Source organism: Barbus barbus (genome assembly GCF_936440315.1).
Source record: "Barbus barbus genome assembly, chromosome: 1".
Classification (NCBI taxonomy): Eukaryota; Metazoa; Chordata; class Actinopteri; order Cypriniformes; family Cyprinidae; genus Barbus; species Barbus barbus.
The window spans coordinates 31,575,191-31,599,260 of record NC_136729.1 but is presented as its reverse complement, the minus strand read 5'-3'; the positions used below and the strand labels follow the sequence as shown (position 1 = coordinate 31,599,260).

General features: G+C 37.0%; 1 protein-coding gene across 1 annotated transcript in view; it reads left to right on the top strand.

Moving 5' to 3' along the window:
* LOC306885183 (ras GTPase-activating-like protein IQGAP1) overlaps nt 1–21,934 on the top strand; it is a 51,059-nt gene extending 29,125 nt beyond the window's left edge. The window contains exons 7-37 of the mRNA XM_079441558.1: nt 396–509; nt 696–874; nt 2,058–2,145; nt 2,240–2,403; nt 3,515–3,599; nt 3,784–3,947; nt 5,510–5,670; nt 6,254–6,378; nt 6,464–6,627; nt 12,594–12,684; nt 12,816–12,983; nt 13,177–13,319; nt 13,480–13,650; nt 13,784–13,867; nt 14,052–14,123; nt 14,235–14,304; nt 14,551–14,915; nt 15,002–15,165; nt 15,269–15,493; nt 16,115–16,255; nt 16,920–17,004; nt 17,601–17,833; nt 17,916–18,048; nt 18,298–18,400; nt 18,485–18,620; nt 19,452–19,539; nt 19,627–19,836; nt 19,935–20,101; nt 20,225–20,347; nt 20,461–20,569; nt 20,950–21,934. Of these exons, the coding sequence (XP_079297684.1) occupies nt 396–509; nt 696–874; nt 2,058–2,145; nt 2,240–2,403; nt 3,515–3,599; nt 3,784–3,947; nt 5,510–5,670; nt 6,254–6,378; nt 6,464–6,627; nt 12,594–12,684; nt 12,816–12,983; nt 13,177–13,319; nt 13,480–13,650; nt 13,784–13,867; nt 14,052–14,123; nt 14,235–14,304; nt 14,551–14,915; nt 15,002–15,165; nt 15,269–15,493; nt 16,115–16,255; nt 16,920–17,004; nt 17,601–17,833; nt 17,916–18,048; nt 18,298–18,400; nt 18,485–18,620; nt 19,452–19,539; nt 19,627–19,836; nt 19,935–20,101; nt 20,225–20,347; nt 20,461–20,569; nt 20,950–21,063 (4,439 nt within the window). The 3' untranslated portion in view covers nt 21,064–21,934. The remainder of the gene's footprint in view (nt 1–395; nt 510–695; nt 875–2,057; nt 2,146–2,239; nt 2,404–3,514; nt 3,600–3,783; nt 3,948–5,509; nt 5,671–6,253; nt 6,379–6,463; nt 6,628–12,593; nt 12,685–12,815; nt 12,984–13,176; nt 13,320–13,479; nt 13,651–13,783; nt 13,868–14,051; nt 14,124–14,234; nt 14,305–14,550; nt 14,916–15,001; nt 15,166–15,268; nt 15,494–16,114; nt 16,256–16,919; nt 17,005–17,600; nt 17,834–17,915; nt 18,049–18,297; nt 18,401–18,484; nt 18,621–19,451; nt 19,540–19,626; nt 19,837–19,934; nt 20,102–20,224; nt 20,348–20,460; nt 20,570–20,949) is intronic.
* The last annotated feature ends 2,136 nt before the right edge of the window (nt 21,935–24,070 follow it).

Sequence of the window (24,070 nt, the reverse complement as noted above, 5' to 3'; positions counted from 1 at the left end):
GTAGTATCATACTGAAGCTTGAGTTTGTACAGTAACAGCTGGAAAGGCCACTGTTCCCGGGAGCTGTGTTCAATGTGAAAATCATTATCGATTATATGAGCGTTTTCTGACATTTTGGCTGGCTTGAAACTGCCTGCCAAGTCCATGGATGGAAAACATTATTTACCAGACCTTTTGAGAACAATGTCCAGCCAATCACATCAAAGCAAGGAAAAATGCAAAGCCAAGATTACCTTCCAAAAGGTTACCATGCTTATTAAAGCATGACATTGCAATATTTATCCAGAGCCTGTCCAGAATCATAGTTTAAAATAATGAAAACAAGCAGAATACTTTCCACCGAGCCAAATAATCTCCATTTTTACGTTATTTGCATATTGTTTTTGTCTTTTCAGAGGAGGAAATTAACAACATGAAGATTGAATTAGAGAAGTACAACATTCAAATGCCAGCATTCAGCAAAATTGGCGGGATTTTAGCCAATGAGCTATCAGTGGACGAAGCAGCCTGTGAGCACTGTTTAAGCCTCTGCTTTTCAAGTCGAATTCCTGCCGGCTTTTTGGCACAAATCTTGTAAACACAAACAACTAGACTTAACTTGGACAGCCAAGAGTTTAACAGCACAGTAATTACGATCTGTTTTACATTGCTTTGAGCTCAAAAGATCTGCATTATCTTCTGTTGCAACGATTCAGTGCACGCTGCTGTGATCGCCATCAATGAGGCCATTGACCACGGAGTCCCCCAGGGCACTCTAGCTGCCATGAGAAACCCAAATGCCATGTTACTGCAGCTGGATGAAAGCACTGCCCAGCAGTACCAGGACACCCTGTTCCAGGCCAAGACGGAGAAAGTGGCCAGCTCCCGAAAGAGAGTATGAACTTTGCTTTACAGATAGCTAAAAATAAAAGATTTGCTCTATTTGGGTAACTAAGGGTGTATTTTAATGTATGTATACACTATCTCTGCTCCAAAAATAAGTGAGCTGCCTAAGTAGATAGCATTTAAGGCATCAGAAGTGTGATGTGAAGGCTGTTCCAAATAGACAGCATAATTATTAAATAAAATGCATACAAATTTATAATCAGTCTGTCAACAATCTTTGATAAACATCAGTGACGTAGTCAGATAACTAATTTTGACCAAATTCAGGCAACATGGCATGTGCCTGTCATTGCTTTGCAACAAGATCACTGAAATATATGCAGTAGACATGCTTGTATTTTATTCACTACTGCAAAGTATCAATCACAATAGCCCCATCTGATAAATAATTACATAAATATGCAAAATGGACTTTTTAGCCCAATATTTATGCATGCTTTGTATTTTTTGTTCTTGTTGGTGTCTTTAGATTATCAAAATTCTTTTGTCAGAATATATTGGAATCAGCTGTAAGCATTAGAGCACTTTTTGTGTAGTCAAGTCAGTTAAAAACTATTGCTGATCAGTTATTTCAGTATTAATTATATACTATTATTAATATTATAAAGTAGCTTTTATTTTTAGTTTTTTTCATTTCAGTATAATTTTGGTAACACTTTAGTATAGGGACGAATTCTCACTATTAACTAGTTGCTTAGTAGCGTGTCTATTAACATATTTGCTGTTTCTTAGTATTTATAAAGCACATATTCTACATCCCTAATACTACACAATACCTCAACTTAACAACTATTTTAGTAACTATTAATAAGCAGCAAATTAGGAGTTTGAGGCGAAAGTCAAGGTTAATGGTTTGTAAATGGCGAGAATTGGACCTTAAAATAAAGTGACCAAAATTGTAGTTTATTTTATTATTTAACTTTAATATTTTAATTTAACTTTAATTATTTTTTTAGTACTTCGACTTATTTTATCTCAGTTAGTTGGCAAGGCAACATTTCTAATTTTGTTTAAATTTAAGTTTTTCATCTCTCTTTTTTGAAAATATTTTCTCAGCTTTTGTCATTTTAACAAAAACAATTTTGAATAGTTTTAGATTTTGTTACCAGTCTATTTATCCATTGTTTATGAATTGAAAACAAGTTTGGCTATAATTGTATGTTTTTTGGTAGATTGGAGAGAATGCTGAGGCTGAAAGGGATGCTTATGATGAGCTGCTCACACATGCTGAAATCCAGGGAAATATCAACAAAGTCAACTGTACGTACCTCACCCATGTCTACCTCCAGCTCTTCGTGTTCTTCTGAGGTTGATGATGTGATCGGAGTTCTCCTGTGTTTGTGCTGTTTCTCAGTGACCAAAGCCTTGAATTCAGCAGAACAGGCGCTGTTGAGTGGTGATGAGGACAAGCTGTATGATGCTCTGCGTTCCCCTGCGTTAGGCCTGCAGTCAGTGCAGGCTCCGAACAAGGCATGGTACCTCAAACAGCTGCTGGCCGATCGAGAGCAGAAGGAACAGGTAACAGTTTCTGCTACTCAGTGGGGGAAAAACAGGGTTTGTCACTCACATTTTGGTACACTTTTGTACCACGGTTTATTTTTGTTCCTTGGAAATTCTAGATATGAAATGCATACGAGTTGTGTGGTGTCTCTTTTCAGAGAGTCCCTTATAACAGCACGTCTGTCACAAACCCTAGGGCTCTGCAGAAATATATGCTTGTCATGGTAACCATAATAACAGTTTATCCTGAAATAGCTGACGTGGCATAAAAGTACTTGGCTATTAATTATTTGTGTTACTTAACCCTAAAGATATTAGCTATTAATGACTTCTCACTAAACCTAATGTTGACTTCTGGAGATTATATTGAATGTCTTGTTGAATGTTTTTAGGGTGTGTGATGCTAAAACTCATTGTTTATTAATTACCTGTATGTCACAATGATCTTTGATAGAATGGTCCGTAGCTGTATGTAGCTATCCAAGAAAAATATCAATTGTACAAAATGTATGTTTTTGTCTGTAAGAAAGTGTGGTTAATCACTTTCATTCCGTTTGGGGTCTATATTTTTTTATGTTTTTGAAAGAACTCTCGTATGCTCACCAAGGATACATTAATTTGATCAAGAACAGTAAAAACAGTAACATTGTGTCACATTATTAATATTTCAGATACCAGTTTTCAATTTTATTCAGCAGCCTTGCTCCAGTCCAGTGTCACGTGATCCTTCAGAAATCATTCAAATATGCTTATTTGCTGTTGTTATTATCAATGTTAAAGTTAGTTTGCAATTAATATATCTGCTTAATGTTTTAAGCATTTTTCTTCAGTTCTCTGATTAATAGAAAGTTCAAAAGAACAAGTGTTCATTTAAATATATATATATATATATTTCTACATTATTCAAAATTTTCAACAGCAAGCGAGAGGTGAAAGGGATTAAAAAACAAACAAACTAAATATTGGCACTAAATATTAGAAGTCAGACTTACATTGGCCATTACTTACAATGTTAAAATGTTGCATATCTGTGTCGGCTTCAGATTTCCTAATCATTGCATATAAGCTGTTAATTCTAAATTCTATAATTTCATCACATTTGGCTCGTTTCATTCTTCCTCATGCCTAGAATACCCCAGGAGAGCCTCTGATGAAGGAGGAGTTACAGAGTGGAGTAGATGCAGCCAATGTGCAAGCAGCAGACTATCAAAAATGTATGTACTCCCTTCTCCATCGCTACATTCTTTTGAACCCGTGAGTAGTTTGTGTGTTCAGAGAACGGTACATCAGAAAGACGCCAGTGTTTTCTTTGTCTCTCTTTTATGTGTTTATTTATGCTGTCATACACCTGTCATTCTTTGAAAAGAACAATAAGATGTGTGTGTGTGTGTGTTTCAGTGCTGCGGGCGGTGGAAAGGATTAATGCTGCCGTAAGAAAAGGTGTAGCAGAGGAAACGGTGAAAGAACTGATGAACCCAGACGCCCAACTGCCGCAGGTTTACCCTAGTGCTGCAGATCTGTACCAGAGAGAACTCGCCACCCTGCAACAACAGAGCGCAGAGGTTAAAACATACTCGCATCCACACAATTTCAGCTCACTCTGTCACTTTGGTTATTTTGCTGTCACCACCCCTCTATTGTGACATTTATTCCAGAACAAAGCGTGCTGCCTATGGCCTATACAGACAGCTGCCTTATAATGCAGCATCCTAATGGTCATGGCTTCTAATAAGTTATCAATTTGAAATTCTCTACAAAGGCACCAGCTCTTGATTTCAGTAGAATTTAGCAGTTACATCTTGCCAAGCTAATGTCATGATATTAAACTTGCAAATACATGGCGCACAAATATTTAGTAAAACGTTCCAGTTGAACTTGAACTCTGTGAAAAAGTGAACGATTTCTATCATTAATATTTCATATAATTCTATCATATAATATTTTTGGGAATTGAATATGGTCAACAAAGGTGTCGCAATAAGACAGTTTTGGCAATAACTGTAAAAAAAATTAAAAATTGTTAATAGTATGCAAATGATAATATTGTAAATAATTGATCACCAGTTACACCAGTTGATACTCCAGCATAGGTGGCGATATTGCTACCCATCATGAAATGCAAAAAACAAGACAATGACAATGCATTTTGTAGCTACTACTGGTGCACAAAATCATGTCGGAGTAGATGTTTACCTGAAAGTATGGAAGCCTGTTTCCGCCACTGAATAAAAAATAAAAAAGTTTGTGACTTGCAATTCTGACTTTTTTTCTCGCAATTGCAAATTAAAGTCAGAATTGTGAGATCTAAACTTGCAATTTTGACTTTTTTTGTTTTCCTCAGAGTTGTGATATAAACTTACAATTCTGAAAAAAAAATCCAAAGCGCAAGATACAAAGACACAATTCTGAGAAAAAAGTCCGAATTGCGAGTTCAGAGTTCACAAGTCTGACTTTATTTCTCGCAATTCTGACTTTATAACTCATAATTGTGTTTATATCTTACAATTCTGAGAAAAAAAGACAAGTCACAATTTACCTTTTTTTTTTTTTTTTTTTTTTTTTTTTTTTTTATTCAGTGGTGGAAATGGACTTTCATATGAAAGCCTGCCAAAAAAAAAACGAGGTGGTGATCAACAGGTTTTTGTACCCTTTTGTTTAAAAATCTGTTTCTGCCACCCTGCACTTGTATGTTGAGTGTGATTCATTGGCCATAAAGCAGACAAGTTAAAGATGAATTTGAGAGCATTGACTGATATTTTTTTGTTTTTGTTTTTTTTTCAAACTTTTTATAGGTTTAGCAAAAACATTTTCACTAATTATTTTGTTGTAAAAATCTGATACCATGATATTATTGGTTTATCTCGCCTTGGCTGACATCTCTTTTCACTTGAGTTTGTCACAATGAGTTATGGGATTGTCTTCTCTGAGATTCATATGATGCTGACTTCAGAATAGGTGAAGTTATGCTTCTCAGCATATTTAAGTTGCTCACCTGTGCTGCCTTTGTAAGCAGCTTACTAGGTTTTAGAACAGAGCAATAATTTACATGCAGTTTACATAAATTGACGACCTGTAACCGTTTAGTTTAATCTGAGTGATTTTCATGCTTTGCTTGACTGCACAGGGCACTTTGTCTCATCCGGAGTTGCTGGTTGCCGTGGAGATGCTGTCCTCGGTGGTGCTGATAAACGAGGCGCTGAATGTAGGGGACAGGGCAGCAGTGTGGAAACAGCTCAGCAGTACCCTCACCGGCCTCAGCAATGTAGAGGATGAGTACGCCCAGAGGTGAGAGTATGGGACAGTTCAGAGTGAGATGGACGGTTGAAGTCAACATGCAATCAAAATCGGTCCTGTTTACTTTGACACATTCCTGGGGCTTCCAGGCTTATTTCATTTATTCTGACTTATTTTGAACCAAATCAACTGACAATAAGTCAGACTAACTGAAATAAACCTGGCTTGTTTGGTAAACTTGTTTTATGAAGCAGGCCCCTGGTCTTATCTTGCATGATTTATCAGTGCATGTTATTCTAAAGAAAAAAATCTTAATTTTTCATCAAATTATAATGGCTTACTCAGCCTCTGAAATGACTTTCAGCTGAAAGTCACTGGCTGCATGGGCCATTGGATTGTCAACTATTAGCCAAATAGCTATTTGGTCACTACTTTACCTAACTCTCATTCAAGACTAGCTCTATTCTTGTATTCATCACCCACTTTTCATGACTAAATCAGTAAAATCAGGTCTTGTACTACTTTACTTTTTGTTTTTGCTTGAAATATGACAAAATACGGAAGTAAAATAGGTTGTAAATGTCAGTGTTGATTTATCTCCTAGTTTTAGCCACTGTTTGTTGTTTCCCTGCAGGTATATAGATGAGTTGATGCGGCTGAAGGCAGCTGCGCGTGAAGAGGGTGGTGACTATCTCACCTGGAATGACATCCAGGCCTGTGTAGACCAGGTCAACGGTACTATTCAAGAGGAACATGAAAGTGAGCAACACATTCGTCCTAAATATGAATGGAAATGGATCAAATTCAGATTATGAACAGTGTACATGTCTTCTTGTGACTTTAGGGATTGCCGCTATTGGTCTGATCAACGAGGCTCTGGGTGAGGGTGACCTACAGGAGACAATGGCTGCTTTACAGAACCCAGCCGCCAAGCTAACAGATATAGATCCATCTTTAGCCAGGCATTACTATGATATACTGCAGGAGGCAAGGAGGGAGAAGGCCCACGTATGTATACCTTTACATACCCACAACAATAACACAGCCCACACAAAACCCTGCCTCTGCAACTGTAAAAAATATCAACTATTTAATACTTATTTTGAACCGTTCAGCATATTGGGCCACTTCCACTGCTTTCATCCTCTCATATCCGATTCCGGTTTTTGTCTAGTTTTTGTTTCCTTTTCTGTCTAAACACTAATGGAAATTTATTTCAATCTCTCAAAACGATCTGATGTGAGTACGTAGAACTTTGTTCTCGTTGTTGAATGAGTTTGGTTTATTTGCCCAACAGATGGTGGAATCCCTTTATCAAGGGAAGTCTGAAAAGAAGGGAAAAGAATACAGTGCTGTGCTTCACTGTGAAACAGAGAATGTATTTACACTAAGCAATATCACAATTTCTGTTTTATTTCTATGAATCATGCAGCCTGTCTGAAAGTCTCTCATGCATCATGTGAGTTTCTCTCACTATGAGCTTCTCATGACTCTAGTCTGATGACATCATCTGAGCTCATACCCTCTCATTCCTCACCCCCATATTTTGTCTGGCTTTTATTTGCCACGTCCCCTGTTCTTTTCATTAGAAAGCCCCTTTCATTTTCAAAAGACTATAAAATGTGCAAATAACACTTGATTTATTTGATCTCACACACCTCGGGTATCATATACACCTCCTTTGTAAATGATAATAGGACATTTTGGTCCTAATCTGAGGCTCACTGAAGAAGTGAAGTAGGTTCATGTGTAGCAAATTTAAATTTTACGTTTAATCAGTGTTATAGGCCATGCCCAACGTGTTTCCTGTGGGCGTGAAACTGAAACCTCAAGGATGCAGGTGAATGGGCACTGAGAAGGACATGGTTTACCACAGCAATGTGCCAATGTGGTTCAGAGCTGAATTGAAGTCTCTGAGGCCAAGAGCACTCTTTTACGATGACAGCTTGAGAAAAAGTAGGCTACCCATAATACCCGTTCAGAGGCGTTATAGAAAAACAAATCATTTCTGTTTGATTCACCTATTTGGAAAAAGGTTCTTGTGAGTTTGATTAGTGATATTTACCATATGTCACTAACCACTTTTTTAATAGAGGATCACATGAACAGCAATTTTCGTCTCTTGGACTCATAATAGCTGTCAAAGTCAGCGCTGAACTCATGCTACCCAAAAAAAACATGGCTGGAAAAACAAAGTGTTTCCTTTCCCAATGATTTACACAAGCATCGGAAATAACAAGGCTTATGACTTTTTCTCTGCCTTAAAAGGGCAAAATTCTGTTCCTGATAGCTGGGGTAGCTCAGTAAAGGGTTTTTAGCGCTGACACCACTCCTCCAGACTTACGCTAGTTTGGGTCACTATGAAGTGTAAAGCACAGCTAAAACCAGATCTGCTCAACTGAAACAGGAAGTGGTTAGGAAAAACATTTGATGTTATGTTTTTAACAAAAATCTCAAAAGATGGAGTGATGTGTGACCTGACAGTAACAATTGAAGACATTTCTGTTTGAATTCAGTAATCATAATTTATGAAAAAAAAAAAAAAAAGTCTCATTCTTGTAATGAGTGAAATATGAAGTTAAAAATCACTAATTGTTATATTAATGAGCAGTTGACATGAAATACTTTTGGGAAGTTGATGTACAGTGGTGTGAAATGCTATGCACACACACACTCACATGCATATATTTATTATATGCAGTTTTTAATGATAGTATTAATTTGGTCAATACATGGAATATTTATAGATATTTGTGTACACAAATTTACGTTATACATCTATTATTCATATGCTTTTTAGAAGTACATCACTATTTACATAACATAACATAAACCCTCAGGTTTGCTGCTGTACGTTTGCAAGAAAGGCGGGCAGATTGCATAGTGGGGCTGCTGCACTCAGCAAATCAGAGAGCTGCAAATTGTGCTCCGGAAACTGAGCTCAGCATGCGGTTAGGGACTATCAAGAGAGGGCAACTGCACCACCTGGTGGTTTGTAATGAACCCAGTGGCGTAACTTTGCTTTGAAAAGTGGTGGGGACACCGCACAAAACGTTTTGCTATTTGTTTATTTAATAACCGAATTTACTTGGGGACTGAGTTCAGAGTTGGAAATGCACTTAATTTCCACATGCATCACATTCACAAATATGTCTATAAACATCCAAATAAGCAAAACGTAACATTCACAATGTGAATGTTACGTTTTGCTTATCACAACACATCCAGGGTAGCTAATATCAATCAAAATACGCAAGATAAATATGGTGAACTTACCATTTCATGGTCAGCTCAGCTGCAGCGCATTCATTAATTGCACTATTGTGTGTGTGTGTATTACGATTCATTCTACTTTGAATTACTTGCATATGTTCTGACAAATTACTTGCATATGTTCTGGCATAAGCCGGACAACTTGCTAAAAGTAGGTGTGATCAATGCACGCGCTGAACGATGAATCAACATTACGTCAAGAGTCAAGACAAGCCCACAAAATGTTTCCTCATCCAATCAAATAATTTAACCAATCCTGAACTACGCAAAACCTTGTGTAAAACATGAATGAGAGTTAATTTGTGTTTAAAATGGTTAAACTACCTTTATTAATTAAATAATTAAATAAATGAAATTGTTTTGACGAATGTTTTTTTTTATTACGTTTTTTATAAAAGCTCTATTTTTTCCTCCCCCACCCGCATGTAAAGGCTAGTTAACGGTAAATGTTGCTACCTATAGCATAAATGTTAAAACATCAACAAAATGTCCAAAAGAAAGTGTGGAAGTGATATAAGAAGCTTTTTAGTGAAGCAGCCACGCACAGTAAAGGCCATTGCACACTGAGTCCGAATTTTTCGTCCGAAATTTTCGCACGTTGAAAAATAAATACGACCTCACGTTGTCAATCACGTTTGCACACTGCCTCCGAAATTGTCGTCCGTCAAAAAAAAAATTCGGATCGGGTTCGATTTTTTGCGTTTTTCGCATCCGTATAAAGCATTTTGAGATGCTTTGAGAAGGTGTTTTGACAATTCAGAGCCACCGTACAAGCGAAATCCAAAATAGTGTCAGACAAATTAATACACTTCCTCTTGCAGCACAGAGCACTTTATGACAAACAAATTGCGGAATACAAAGATACAGAATATAAAGAACTGCTGTAGCCTATTTTTTTATGCCTGGCGCGCACCTTTCCGATGCAGCAGTTCGGTGTGTGTGTGTGTGTGTGTCTGTTGGTGTATCCATACCTCAGACAGTCTCTGTTCAGGATAAATTGGTTCACGGAAATTAGTGGTCTTCTTTTTAATATGTGGATTCAGTATCGCTAGCAAAGTATCAAACTGAGGCACTGACATCCTGAAATAAACTTTGAATCTCTCGGGATAATCCCGCAGCTCTTTGATAAGGAGGTGGAACTCTCCTTCCTCTCTGCGCAATCTAAAGATTGGATGGACCCAATATTTCCTTTTTCTTTTTTTTTAAAAGAGAGAGGCCAACAAAATCATCCTCACTGCTTGAAGACATTTTGTATAGTTTTGCGAATTCTTTCGCAACGGATTACTTAAAACGCATTGGACTCAGTGTGCAAGGTCTCTGTGCGTGACGAATTTTTAAGATTGCGAATGCGAAAAAACGCATGCGAAAATTTCGGACTCAGTGTGCAGAGACCTTAAGACTAAAATACAGTATTAACATTGTAGACTACAAATAATTTTTAAGAGAGGTACAGGATCTGTAGACTAATTAATTATAGGGAAAGGAAACTACATATCCCATGACGCATATCGCGTATCTCGCGATAGTTTCACAACGAGACTTAATATTCATCTTTGAGGATGTTGAAAAGCTTCTGACCGGCGGAAAAATTTGTTAAATGAATGAATTAGATTACGAAGAGTGACGATTTGTAGATGGTGCTTTTCCTTTAATACATACCTTACGCAATCTATTTTTCAGTTACTTTTTAAAAGTGGTGGGGACAATATCGAGCCTGGTAAAAAGTGGTGGGGACATGTCCCACCCGTCCCACCCGTAAATTACGCCTATGAATGAACCCCTCTTTATCCAAAATGCCCTGTGAATGATTATAGAAGCAGATGCAATTAATTCAAAGGTGTACATTTATACAGGTACCCTACCCTTACAGCCAAAAAACATGATCTGCACAAGTCAGTCAGCTCGATCTTGTTTATGGCTCTCTGCAGCACTTCTGGCAAGAAATTGTGCTATTTTCCTGAGTTTATGTTGTTGAATAATGAAACACTGTCTCTTCCAGTTCATACAGCATTTTTTTTGCCAAATTAACATGTTTTTTTTTTTTTTTAATCCACATCATACTGTTCCTGTTGACAGTTTTTTTTTTTTTTTTTTTTTTTTTTTTTTTTATTGAATTAAAGTGACCGTTCACTCCAGAATGTCATTATTTACTCACGTAAAGTCTAACTTAAACCACAACAAACATTCCTCTGTGGGAAACAAAATATGTTTCAAAAAATCTTCTTTTGTCCATACAATGAATGTCATTGTGTGCAAAACAATACTGGACCCCATTGACTTTCAATGTATAGATAGACCACAAACTCCAAAGAAAGAAAGTCACACAGGTTTGGAACATGAGGGTGAGTAAATTAAGTTTTGGGGTCACTTTAATTAACTGTCACTTTAATTCCATTAAAAATGTTTCACCTGTCAACAGATGGACTGTTATAATCTCATTACAGAAGGTTTGACTGACACCTAGTGTCCATATGAGTGTCATTGCTATTTAAATACAAACAGAAATCTAGTTGGAACTGCTTGATCATTTATTTATTTATTTTTTGAAAACATGATTATTATTTTTTATTTTTTTTGCTATTCTGTTTAGTGGCACAGAATCTTTAAACAGTTACCGTGGTCCTTAACTGCAATTTCAAAAGTGTGAAATGTAGTTCATGTAATGTAGTTATGCTTAGTCCTCAATTTTTTTAGCTAGAAATTGCTTATGAATATGAGTCTTTAAATGCTTATTTAGCCCTTGTGCAACCTTGTGGACATTTATGTCCATTTGTTCTTTTTTTGATGACTTTGCCTGTGTTAATGCTAACTGCATACATTTTGGCTCAGGTGTGTATTTTTATTGGAATTTTAATATTCCACCCTCATTTCCTTTTCATAAATCTATTTTACACTAGGTACAAAAAATAGTTCCTCTCAGCGCCTTTTGGACAAAAATGTCCCCATTGAAACCCATTAAAACCGCTATTTTTAATCGCAGTGCCGTTTAACTGTAAAATTATGCAATTTTTGTTAATAGGCTTTCATTCTGTTGGCTAGGCTTCAAAATTTAAGTGTGTGTGTGTGTGTGTGTACATGCGTGTTCTTGTAAAATTTGAGAGCGAGAAACTCTACTGCAAATCACAAATCCAAGCACTGTGTGCACCAGCGGAGTTTTGCTGGCATCTAATGGGGAAAATGTGGTACTGCGCCCAAACAATATTTTACTGAAAGCTAATTTTTTGAGTTATCAACCTCAAATTTGGAACACAACTTTAGATTTATGACTTTGATTTTCTAGCAGGTTTAGAGTTCAACATGTTTCGTATATAAAATATTCATAAAATAAAATATAAAATATTGTTCATTAATCATTTTTATAAACTTAAACCTGTATAATTTTTTTTGGTTTCACTTTTAAGACATTTTTTTACTTCTTCAGTAATCTGCCATGGGTCTTCTTTAAAATGAGACCAAGCTTCCAATTTTTATGACCGTTTTTTGCCATGGACATTTTTGTCCACTATGGACCTAAGTGTAACTTTTTTTTTTATTATTGATGCACAAGGGTTAGGCAACAAAATTACAGTAAAGGTCATGGAAAAAATAGAAATGAATTGTGTAAGTTATATTTGACTATATCGCTCGGAACACATCCTAATTTTCTGAAATGGTTACTCATTGGTAATTTACTTTTTCTTTTTTTTTTCTTGTCTGTACAGGAATGCGGAGATCCTTCTGCAGTTCTTTGGTTAGATGAGATCCAGGATGCGATCTTAAGAGCCAACAAGGACTCAGAGGATGCTCTGCAATGTAAAAATCTTATTTTTGTTTGTGCATTTACTTTAGTCTATATCTGTCTCAACTCGAATATAAATATGACTTGAATAAAAGGATGATTCTTTGTTTTTAAACTAAAGAATGATCTTGTTTTCCATCTTCAGTCTCTCAGGCGATCCAGTCCATTAATGAGGCTGTAGATAAAAAGGAGTCTTCTCAGACCCTGGCAGCCCTGCGTTCACCTGCTGCTGGTCTGTATGGAGTCACGTCTGAATGTGCTCAGACCTACCAGGACGACCTGTTTCGAATTAAAGAGGACAAGAAAAAGGAAGGTGAGATGGGTTCTTGTGTTGATTCTTTGATATTTGGTACAAAAATCTATAGTAATATTTACCGTAAAACAAGTACAATATTTTTTTTCTACTCAAGTTCTCAGGTGAAGAATTAGTTTTAAACTATTAGCTGATATTACAACATATATCATTTACACTTTGTGACGGAGAGAGTAATAGAGGTTTTTGGTAGGGAATGATGGCAGTGAATGGATGAAACATTGGGTGAAGGGAGGACACAACTACTACTATAATCTCAATACTGGACAAGGCACCTGGGAAGAGCCTACAGACTTTATTCCAAACAACACTCAGCTCAACAAGGAGGAAATACAGGTAAAACTTCATCCAGTATTTATTTTTACAATGTATAAAATATATTACACCATGTTATTATATAATATATTGTTATATCTATAAATATAACAACTGTACTTTTACAGTTTATTTATTTTTTTCTCTTAATGATTTACTTACCGTGTCTGTGTATTTGTAGTCTGTTGTGTCAGGAGTAACCACAGCATATAACCGAGAGCAACTGTGGTTGGCCAATGAGACTCTGATTGGCAAGCTGCAGGCCCGGTGCCGTGGTTTTCTGGTGCGACGTGGAATGAAAGAGCGTCTTGGGTTCTTGAAGTCTCAGGAGCCGTCTGTCACATGCATACAGGTCATTCTCCTCTTGCTTCCTTCATTTAGTCTTAAACTAGACTGAAAGGCATTAATGTAAATAATGACAAGAATAACATCAGTGGGTCTGGGGCCAAGCCAATCATGACCTTCTGGTTCTGTTTGAATTATAGGCTCACTGGAAAGGCTATAAGGACAGAAAGAAGTACAATGACAGGAAGCGGTACCTGAAGGATCATGCTGATGATGCTGTCAAGGTGAGCAGCAGCATGACAAATTCTGATGGAATAAAAGAGCCGCACTTCTTGCATAATAAAATGTTAGGATTGTGCTGTAAATGTCACACCCTAATTATCAGGTTTTGCCCATTTATTCCAGCGAAGATCAATTTTAATTTGGTAAAATCTGTATTTAAGTAAAATATATGATGTTTTTCTGTAGATTCAGTCAGTGGTCAGGATGCATCAAGCTCGCAAAAAATACAGAGATCGTCTGCAGTACTTCAAAGACCATGTGAGTTTGAAGTCAACACCTGAGGACTATATTTTTATAGTTAATATAATCTGATTTCTAACTGCACAGTGGTCAGTCTTTAATGTTCTCCATCCACTTTTCTCATCGCAGATAAATGATGTGGTGAAGATTCAGGCTTTCATTCGAGCCAACAAAGCAAGAGATGACTACAAAACACTCAGTAAGCATGTCATGTACTTCCGTCAAATTTCACATCCTCTCAATGAGAACTCGCCTCAAATATCAATACACATAACTTATTTTGTCTTTTGAAGCCATTGAATTGTTTCTGATTACTGTTGAAATTTGAAGATCACTGTAGCTATTTACATTTCATTAAGGCTTTTTTATGTCACATCCATACTTGTTGGTCACTCTAGTTCACTAGCACTGAACGCCGTAAAACTCTAAATACTGTCTTTAACAGTCAACGCAGATGATCCTCCAATGGCAGTCGTTCGCAAGTTTGTCCATCTGTTGGATCACAGCGACCAAGACTTCCAGGAAGAGCTGGATCTGATGCGGCTTAGAGAAGAGGTGATCACCAACATCCGCTCCAACCAGCAGCTGGAGAATGACCTTAATCTGATGGACATCAAGATCGGCCTGCTGGTGAAAAACAAGATCACCCTTCAGGAGGTGGTCTCTCACAGCAAGAAGCTCACCAAGAAGAACAAGAGTGAGCTGTCCAACCTCATGATGATGAACAAGCAGAAAGGAGGCCTGAAGGCTCTTAGTAAAGAGAAGAGGGAGAAGTTGGAGGCATATCAGTTCCTCTTTTACCTGTTACAGGTAAACCTCATCAACTCTAATCCAAGGATTGTTTGATTAATCAACGTCACTGCAGTTCTGTTGATTTCCCTCTCTGTTTTGCTCAGACAAATCCAACCTATCTGGCCAAGCTGATCTTTCAGATGCCACAGAACAAGTCTACCAAGTTCATGGATTCTGTCATTTTCACATTGTACAACTACGCTTCCAATCAGCGTGAGGAGTACCTCTTGCTCAATCTCTTCAAAACGGCCCTGCAAGAGGAAATCAAGTAGGAACTGCATGATATTCCATGTTTTATATCGTCTTTAACTATTTATCAAGACACATTTACATCTTTTACGATCTCTGTGATATTTGCCTTGTAAATGCAGATCGAAAGTGGACCAGATCCAGGAGATCGTGACAGGAAACCCGACAGTCATTAAGATGGTGGTGAGCTTTAACAGAGGAGCCAGAGGTCAGAACGCACTCCGGCAGATCCTGGCTCCGGTCGTGAAGGAAATCATGGATGACAAGACGCTCAACATTAAAACTGACCCAGTGGACATTTACAAGAGCTGGGTGAACCAGATGGAGAGTCAAACTGGAGAGGCCAGGTGTGTTTTCAACGTTTTAATATGAAGGGCCCACGTTGCCCAGGACAATATTACATAACCCCCCCCCTCCATATATGCCAAGATAATTTTAGTATTTTCTTTTGTAATTATAACAAAGCTGCTTGTTTTCAAACTTTTATTGATGGATCAAATTAATTAATGTGGTTAATTAATTTAATGTATTAAATTATTTAACTATGATTTATTTTTGTGGTCCCACAAGTTATGTTCTAACTTCTATATTTCATAACTGTAAGTTCTTCAATAAAAACAGTATTTATTGTGGGAAAATGATTTTAGTCTTAATTCTATGTGCTTTTTAGCATTTTCATTTGGATGAGAGCTTGATTATTTTAATATATTAATAATAATTTGTCCATTTTAAATAATTTGAAGTCATTCTGTGGCCCACCTTAGAAATCTGCTGAGGCCCCCTACTTATAATAATACAAAATTTTTAAATATTAATAGTAAGTATTAATAATAAGGATTTTTAAGACATGCAAAAGACTAAAAGGAAAGACCGAAGTTCATTTAATTAAATCCAGATGCAAAAATAAAGTGTAATGCTAGATGACCTGCTACCTAATGTTGCAATGACCGTGTAATTCTGTTTTGCAGTAAATTGCCGTATGATGTGACTCCAGAACAGGCAATGAGTCACGAGGAGGTTCGAACCCGGCTGGAAGCCTCCATCAAGAACATGAGGACGGTCACAGACAAATTCCTCTCGGCCATAATTGTTTCTGTGGATAAAATCCCGTGAGTTGATTGAATCCTGCCACCTGAAGTTCCCTCAGGGATCAAAAAATTCCATGTCTTACATCTATTTTTAGCTGCACCTACCATAAATCATTCTTGAATATATGAAAATGACTTTTAGCAAGCCCAGATTTGAATATTCAAATACATGTCTGTTACATGAGCCGTTTCTTTATTCATGCTTGTGTACAAGTCAGTATTACACTGCTGTTAAAGAGTGGCGCTGTGCTGCTGCTTTTATTTGACTAAGCTAAACCTAAAAGGGCGGATTACCACATAAAATATTATTACTTTTATATTACCTTTTCTTTACAGATTGGACTAAAAATAACATACAATGAATGACTCTTTATGAATCGATTCTTCAATAACTCGTGAACTCGTATATCATTCCAATAAATAATTCACTGAATCCACCAGAGCACAATTAACAATTATGAATTATGCTAACCCGTAATAACATTTATTAATGTTTGACTTGTAATAATCAAAGAACTATTACCCTGTTATTGTGATGGAGCCCTTTATGGATCACATTATGAAATAAGTATTACTGACTGTTTCTCTTGTAGACTTTTTTTACGCTCGCTACACTTTACGTTCAAACTACACCTACTAAAAATGACTCATTGTTAACAATTTGACTCAATTGTTTTCCCTGTAGATATGGTATGCGGTTCATTGCCAAGACGCTGAAGGACACACTTCACGAAAGGTTCCCTGATGCCACAGAGGATGAGCTTTTGAAGGTTTGTTACATCACAGCTGCTAGAAATCACAGCAGCGTTATTCCTGTACAATGTTTGGCTGATGTAATTGTACGCTTTAGTCTCCAAAACAAGACAGCCTTTATTCAGATGTCTCTGAGCACTCTGATTACTTCTCTGCTAAATGGGCACCCGCTGCTTCTCCATATCAGTTCTATCCCACTGTGGAATATTGTGCTGAATCCTGAGCATTTCTCTGCTCTTGTGCTTCATTTCTGTTGTGAAACTCCAGGCTTCTCACTTTGAATAAATGTGGTTTCAATTTCCTTTTCTTCTTGTAAGAGGGTCCTCTTTTCTCTTTTTCTATCTATCTGTCCCACACCTACTCTATTTCTCTCTTTATCGATGGCCTGGCTCCAGCTCTCCTCTTGGCCCTTGCTTATACCCTTTTCAAGAGGTTTTTGATGAGCACCCATCCCAGGTGAGCCACGTCTTTCTTATTCTTGCCTTGCTGCTTCTCTGTCAGTAATTTTGTTTACCTGCTTTGTAGAAGCATGGTATAATAGGTTTTAAAAATTGCACAGATGTTGTGTTTGCTTAAAAATAAGAGGACATACTCATCCTTATTATCTTTTAAGATTGTGGGCAACCTGCTGTACTACCGCTACATGAACCCTGCCATTGTGGCTCCTGATGCCTTTGACATCATTGATCTCTCGGCTGGAGGTCAGCTAACCACCGAACAGAGGCGAAACCTGGGGTCAATCGCCAAAATGCTGCAGCACGCAGCCTCCAACAAGATGTTCCTCGGAGACAACGCTCATCTGAACCCCATCAATGAATACCTCTCTAACTCCTACCAGAAATTTAGGTACAAGTGACTTTTTCTGTTTTTGTTATTTCAAGCAGTTTCTTTATTTCCATACTGATGCAAGAACTTTTCTATCTCCCAGACGTTTCTTTTTGTCTGCTTGTGACGTCCCATCTTTGGAAGACAAGTTCAATGTGGATCAATACTCTGACCTGGTCACCTTGACCAAGCCTGTGATCTACATTTCCATTGGGGAGATCATCAACACTCACACGGTAACTATTTGAGACTGTTCAAATTCTGTCATTTCAATTGGTATCTGCTCAATTGGGAGTTTTGACTGGGGGCAAAAATATTCCCCACAGATATTTTGCTTCGCTTTCAAGTTATTCACAAAAAAATTGCTACATTAATGACAACAGACAGTGGACCTTTTATAACCTTTGTGACTGCACCTTTTTGGTAAAGACCACATCCAGTGTAGATGGTTTTCAGAACTCAATGTATTTTGGTATCTTCTTTAGCTCTTGCTAGATCACCAGGATGCCATCGCTCCAGATCACAATGATCCTATCCATGAGCTGCTAGATGACCTGGGAGAGGTGCCCACCATTGAGTCTTTAATAGGTGAGCTTCTGAGATTATGCTTTAAAGTCTCAGGACCCTGAGGTCCTGCAGAGTCGAGTGTGATGGACTGTTTTTCCCTCGCAGGTGAGAGCCCACTTCCCCCTGATGATCCTAATAAGGAAATGATGGGAAAAACAGAAGTCTCTCTCACCCTCACCAACAAATTTGACGTTCCTGATGAGGCCAATGCTGAAATGGATGCCAAGACTCTCCTCCTCAAGTAAGGACAATGCCTTACTCAAATTCTTCTGTTATAAAACCTAGTGATGGTCCAAGTTCTAAGGCAGCATCCTTCCTTCCCAGAGAAGATAATCCATTGATGCAAACCTTTCTGCTATTTCCAACATTTGCATATGATTTTTGCACTTCACTGGCAGTTGGATGGAATTTTCAGTGGTTGTAAAAATTTGAATTATGAATGCATGAATATATCCACACAAAACAAATAACCACTAGTATGTCTTAAAAATAGTAGGTTTCCTACGTCTAATCAATGTAAATGATTCTTTTTTTAAAATAATTATTTTGTACATAAATATTCATAACTGCCCATTTAAAGAAACAATGCTTAAAGAACAACATTTTGGTGAAAAATTATTGGTTATTCTCATTTTGTTTGGCACTGAACTTGTATAGTACATTAGAATACATCAAATCCAGTCGGGCTGTCACATCTGGTCTTGCCACGAAAGTTCAAATATTTCAATGCATCCAAAGCATTAAATCTGATCTAAAATTTCCGCACACACATATGGTCGGGACTTTATGCAGCTTCGGTACTACTCTTCATTGGAAATGAATTACTGCCAGTCTGTTTGTTTGTTATTTGTTGTTTATCGGAGAGAGCGAAAAGGTGGCTTTAGACTATAGAATTGTTAAGTCGGGAATCCAATGTAATTTAAGTCTGCTGTACGGAATGCCATTGTGAAGTGCATGGCATTGCTGCCTTTTTAGGTCACTAGGTTCTAGAACTAATATTTTTCCTTGCTAATGCATTTTTTTTTTTTTCTTAAGTACTTAACATCCTTATCCATTCATCTTTGTCATTTAGCACCAAGAGGCTCATAGTAGATGTGATCCGGTTTCAACCAGGAGAGACGCTTACTGAGATTCTGGAGACTGTAGCTTCACCAGAGCAGGTACTATAAATGCAAAAAAAAATTACAATTGGAAAAACTTCAAATTTAAGTTGTTTGTATTCAAACCTGCATTTCTTATTGCAATAGGAAACCGAGTACCAGCGTGCCATGCAGCGAAGAGCTATTCGTGATGCCAAGACCCCAGAGAAGATGAAACAAGCCAAACCAGTTGTGGATGACAGCCTTACCTTGCAAGGCAAGAAGGACAAAATCAAGAGCAACTTGCAAAGGCTAGGAGAGTTGGGCAAAGTTCACCCTGAGAAGAAATACCAGGATCTTATCAATGACATCACCAAGGTACCTTTCCTATGTCCTTTGGAATTGTCAGAATGTATATGAATACGAAACTTCAAATGCGCCATTATGCATCGTGATTTATTTGTTGATGTTTGTAGGACATCCGGAACCAGAGGCGATACCGTCAGCGGCGAAAGGCAGAATTGGTGAAGCTTCAGCAGACTAATGCTGCTCTTAACTCCAAGACAAATTTCTACAATGTGCAGATCGACTACTACAATCAATACATTAAGACCTGCATGGACAATTTAGCCAGCAAGGGCAAGTGAGTGACGAACGTTTTGGAGTATTTACTGTCCAGTTCAGTTCATGTTGTTATCTCTGATTGAATAATTGCTGTTGAGCTCTTAGCTTACAGTCATGGAAAATGCCATTGCTTCACACACAGAGTTTCCAAGAAACCTGGAGCCAATAAGGCGAAGAAGAGTAAGCAGGTATCGCAGAAGTACACAGCAGCCCGTCTGCATGAGAAGGGAGTGCTTATTGAAATCGAGGATCTGCAGCCAAATCAGTGAGTTTCAACTTCTGGTCATGTTTTTAAGTTCATCTGTTCATGCCTTTATAATACTACATGCTTATGTATCTGCATTTCCTGTAATAATGTGCTTGTTTCCTATTTTACAGGTATAAGAATGTAATTTTCGAGATCTCACCATCTGAGGTTGTAGGCGTGTTTGAGGTGAAAGCTAAACTTATGGGAGTCCATTTGGAGACATTAATGTTAGAATACCAGGTGAAAGTTCTTCTCTTGATTATTTTAGTCTCTGTATCTCATGCAAGTTCAAAGGAATGTTTTTTTTTTTTTTTTTAAAGAATTGTATATGTAATTTTGGTCACTTTATTTTAAGGTCCAGTTCTCAATATTAAAAGACCATTTACTATGACTTTTGCCTCAAACTCCTAATTTGCTGCTTATTAATAGTTAGTAAGGTAGTTGTTAAGATATTGGTAGGATTAGGGATGTAGAATATGGTCATGCAGAATATGTGCTTTATAAGTACTAATAAACAGCCAATATGTTAATAATAGACATGCTAATAAGCAACAAGTTATTATTGAGAATTGGCCCCTATAATAAGTGTTAACAATTTTTTTTGATGTCTTTAATACCAGGACCTACTCCAGTTGCAGTACGAGGGGGTGGCAGTGATGAAGCTGTTCGATCGAGCTACTGTAAATGTTAACCTCCTCGTTTTCCTGCTCAACAAGAAGTTCTACGGCAAATAGAAACTCAGAGGGACTTGACAGACTGTTTCATACAAAGTGAAGCCCAGACCACATTCCTCTTTAAAGTTTAAATGTCTTTCCTGCACTACTCTGAGTATGCCTTTTGTGCCTTTCTTGAAGGATAGATTCCTTGAATGTACATTATTAAATTTGTCGTAGACCACCAACCTGTAGCTTCTGGATATGTAACGGTTGACTGTTTTCTGTTTTTACTGAGATGTAAGTGTCCAAAAGAGTATCAATAGTAGTTTGCTTTGATCTTTTGCAAACTGTGCTTGCATGAGCTTTGAATACTGTATATGTTATATGTAAAATGAACATTTTTATTACCTAATCTATTCTTAGGGCGAAACAATTTTAAAATTGTTTCTAAGTATCCCTATCGTGTAGGAGAGTGATGAGTGTTATAGCCACATTCATCTAAATGTTACGAAAATATATTTATCAGAGCAATTTTTGTTTCTTTATTTGAAAAAAAAAAAAAAAAAAAAGCAATGAATAGGTATACTTCATTGGCTGGTTGAAAAATGATGACACTTTTTTTTTTTTCCAGAGCATTTGGACACTGCATGCTGGATGAGTTTTACGTTTACGTCCCTCTAATTTTTGCAGACTTGTGTCCATTTTTTAAAGGTGCCTTAACTTGAATAAATCGTTGGGAAAATTTGTGGAGAAGCCTTATCATGTCAAGACATCGTGCCTATAATGTCAGTCCATCTCATTGTCTGTTGTTACCAATAATTTCTCTTATACAAAATGTAATGGTTAAATAATGGTTACATATTTTTACTGATTAGTGATGCTGGTTTATACACTCATTATGTTGAGAAAATGCAGTGATGATATAATAAACAGATTCATTATCAAATTTAAAAGATGTACAGACACATTTTCTTTTCATTTTCTTAGAAAAACCTTTCAAGCTGTAACAGAATTCATTCATTAAAGTCTCAGGTTATAGAGCAGAACTTATTTCAACTGTTCTGGTGGCTGAGATGTTCTCAATTACTGTACCTTTAAAACAAAGCTGCACTTTTTCTATTTCATTTTCTATTTAAATGTTTTATAAAGCTGTATGAAGGTGTGTATTTTTTCTAATGTTACCATTAACCGTAAAGTACACCAAGACGCTGATCAGAAAATGGTGACAGGATGATAAATTTTACTGTCCAGTGTTTCATATGGTAAAAAATTCTGTGAAACCTGATATTCTTTGGCCTCAGTCAAAGCAGTATTTACTTTGTGTAAATATGTATATATATATAAATACTGCTAAAGCTATTAAGATATACAACCCGAATTCCAGAAATGATAGGACATTTTTTAAATTTGATTAAAATGAAAACTCAAAGAATTTAAAATCACATGAGCCAATATTTTGTTCACAATAGAACATAGATAACATAAATGTTTAAACTGAGAAATTTTACAATTTTATGCACAAAATAAGATCATTTCAAATTTGATGCCTGCTACAGGTCTCAAAATAATTGGGACGGGGTCATGTTTACCATGGTGTAGCATCTCCTCTTTTTAAAGCAGTTTGATGACATCTTGGCATTGAGGTTATGAGTTTCTGGAGTTTTGGTGTTGGAATTTGGTCCCATTCTTGCCTGATATAGGTTTCCTGCTGCTGAAGAGTTCGTGGTCATCTTATGCATTTTTCATTTAAAGATGTGCCAAATGTCCTCTATAGGTGAAAGATCTGGACTGCAGGCAGGCCAATTCAGCACCTGGACTCTTCTACTATGAAGCCATGCTGTTGTAATAGCTGCAGTATGTGCTTTTGCATTGTCCTGCTGAAATACACAAGGCCTTCCCTGAAATAGACGTCATCTGGAGGGGAGCATATGTTGCTCAAAATCCTTTATATACCTTTCATGTTTACCGATAGTGGTTTCTGGAAGTATTCCTGGGCCCATTTAGTAATGTCAATGACCGAATCATGCCGATGAGTGATGCAGCGTCGTCTTAGAGCCCGAAGACCACGAGCATCCAACAAAGGTCTTCAGCCTTGTCCCTTACACACAGAGATTTCTCCAGTTTCTCTGAATCTTTTGATGTTATGCACTGTAGATGATGAGATTTGCACAGAATTTGCAATTTGACATTGAGGAACATTGTTTTTTAAAGTATTCCACAATCTTTTTACGCACTCTTTCACAGATTGGAGAGCCTCTGCCCATCTTTTCTTCTGAGAGACTCTAAGACATTCCTTTTATAGCTAATGATGTTACAGACCTGATATCAATTAACTTGCTAGATGTTCTCCCAGCTGAATCTTTTCAAAATGTATTGCTTTTTCAGCCCTTTGTTGCCCCCGTGCCAACTTTTTTGAGACGTGTAGCAGGCATCAAATTTGAAATGAGCTCATTTAGTGGATAAAGGTGTAAAATTTCTCTGTCTAAACATTTGTGTTCTATTGTGAATAAAATATGGCTCATGTGATTTGAAAGTCTTTTAGTTTTCATTTTATTCAAATTTAAAAAACATCCCAACATTTCCGGAATTCGGATTGTATAAATGAAAACCACAGTATATCCTATTGTTCGGAAGCTTCCACGCATTAACGTCGTCCTTCTATTTTAATTTTTGAGTGGTACAAATGATTAGGCTTAGCTATTAATTTTGTTTTGCTCTATATTATATAGCTGCTTTGTTGTGTAAAGGTAAAAATCTGGTATAATATCTTGACGTTTAAATTGTTTGCACTTGCATTTACATTACAGATGCTTTTGTCCAAAGCAACTTATAATTGCTGAATGCAATAAGCGATTCATCGTAAAGAGGCAAATTAACACAGGAAGTGCTATTAATACAACATTTCAGACATCATTTAGATTAGTACATGCATGAACTGGGAGGGACTAAGGAAAAGTGAAAGCAAAGGTTTTTTTTATTATTATTATTAATATTATTATGCACAGGATGCAATCAAATGTTGACAGAAGAGACTGAATATGAATTGAATATTGAACATTGTCAGGGATTGGGCATTCTGGATGGG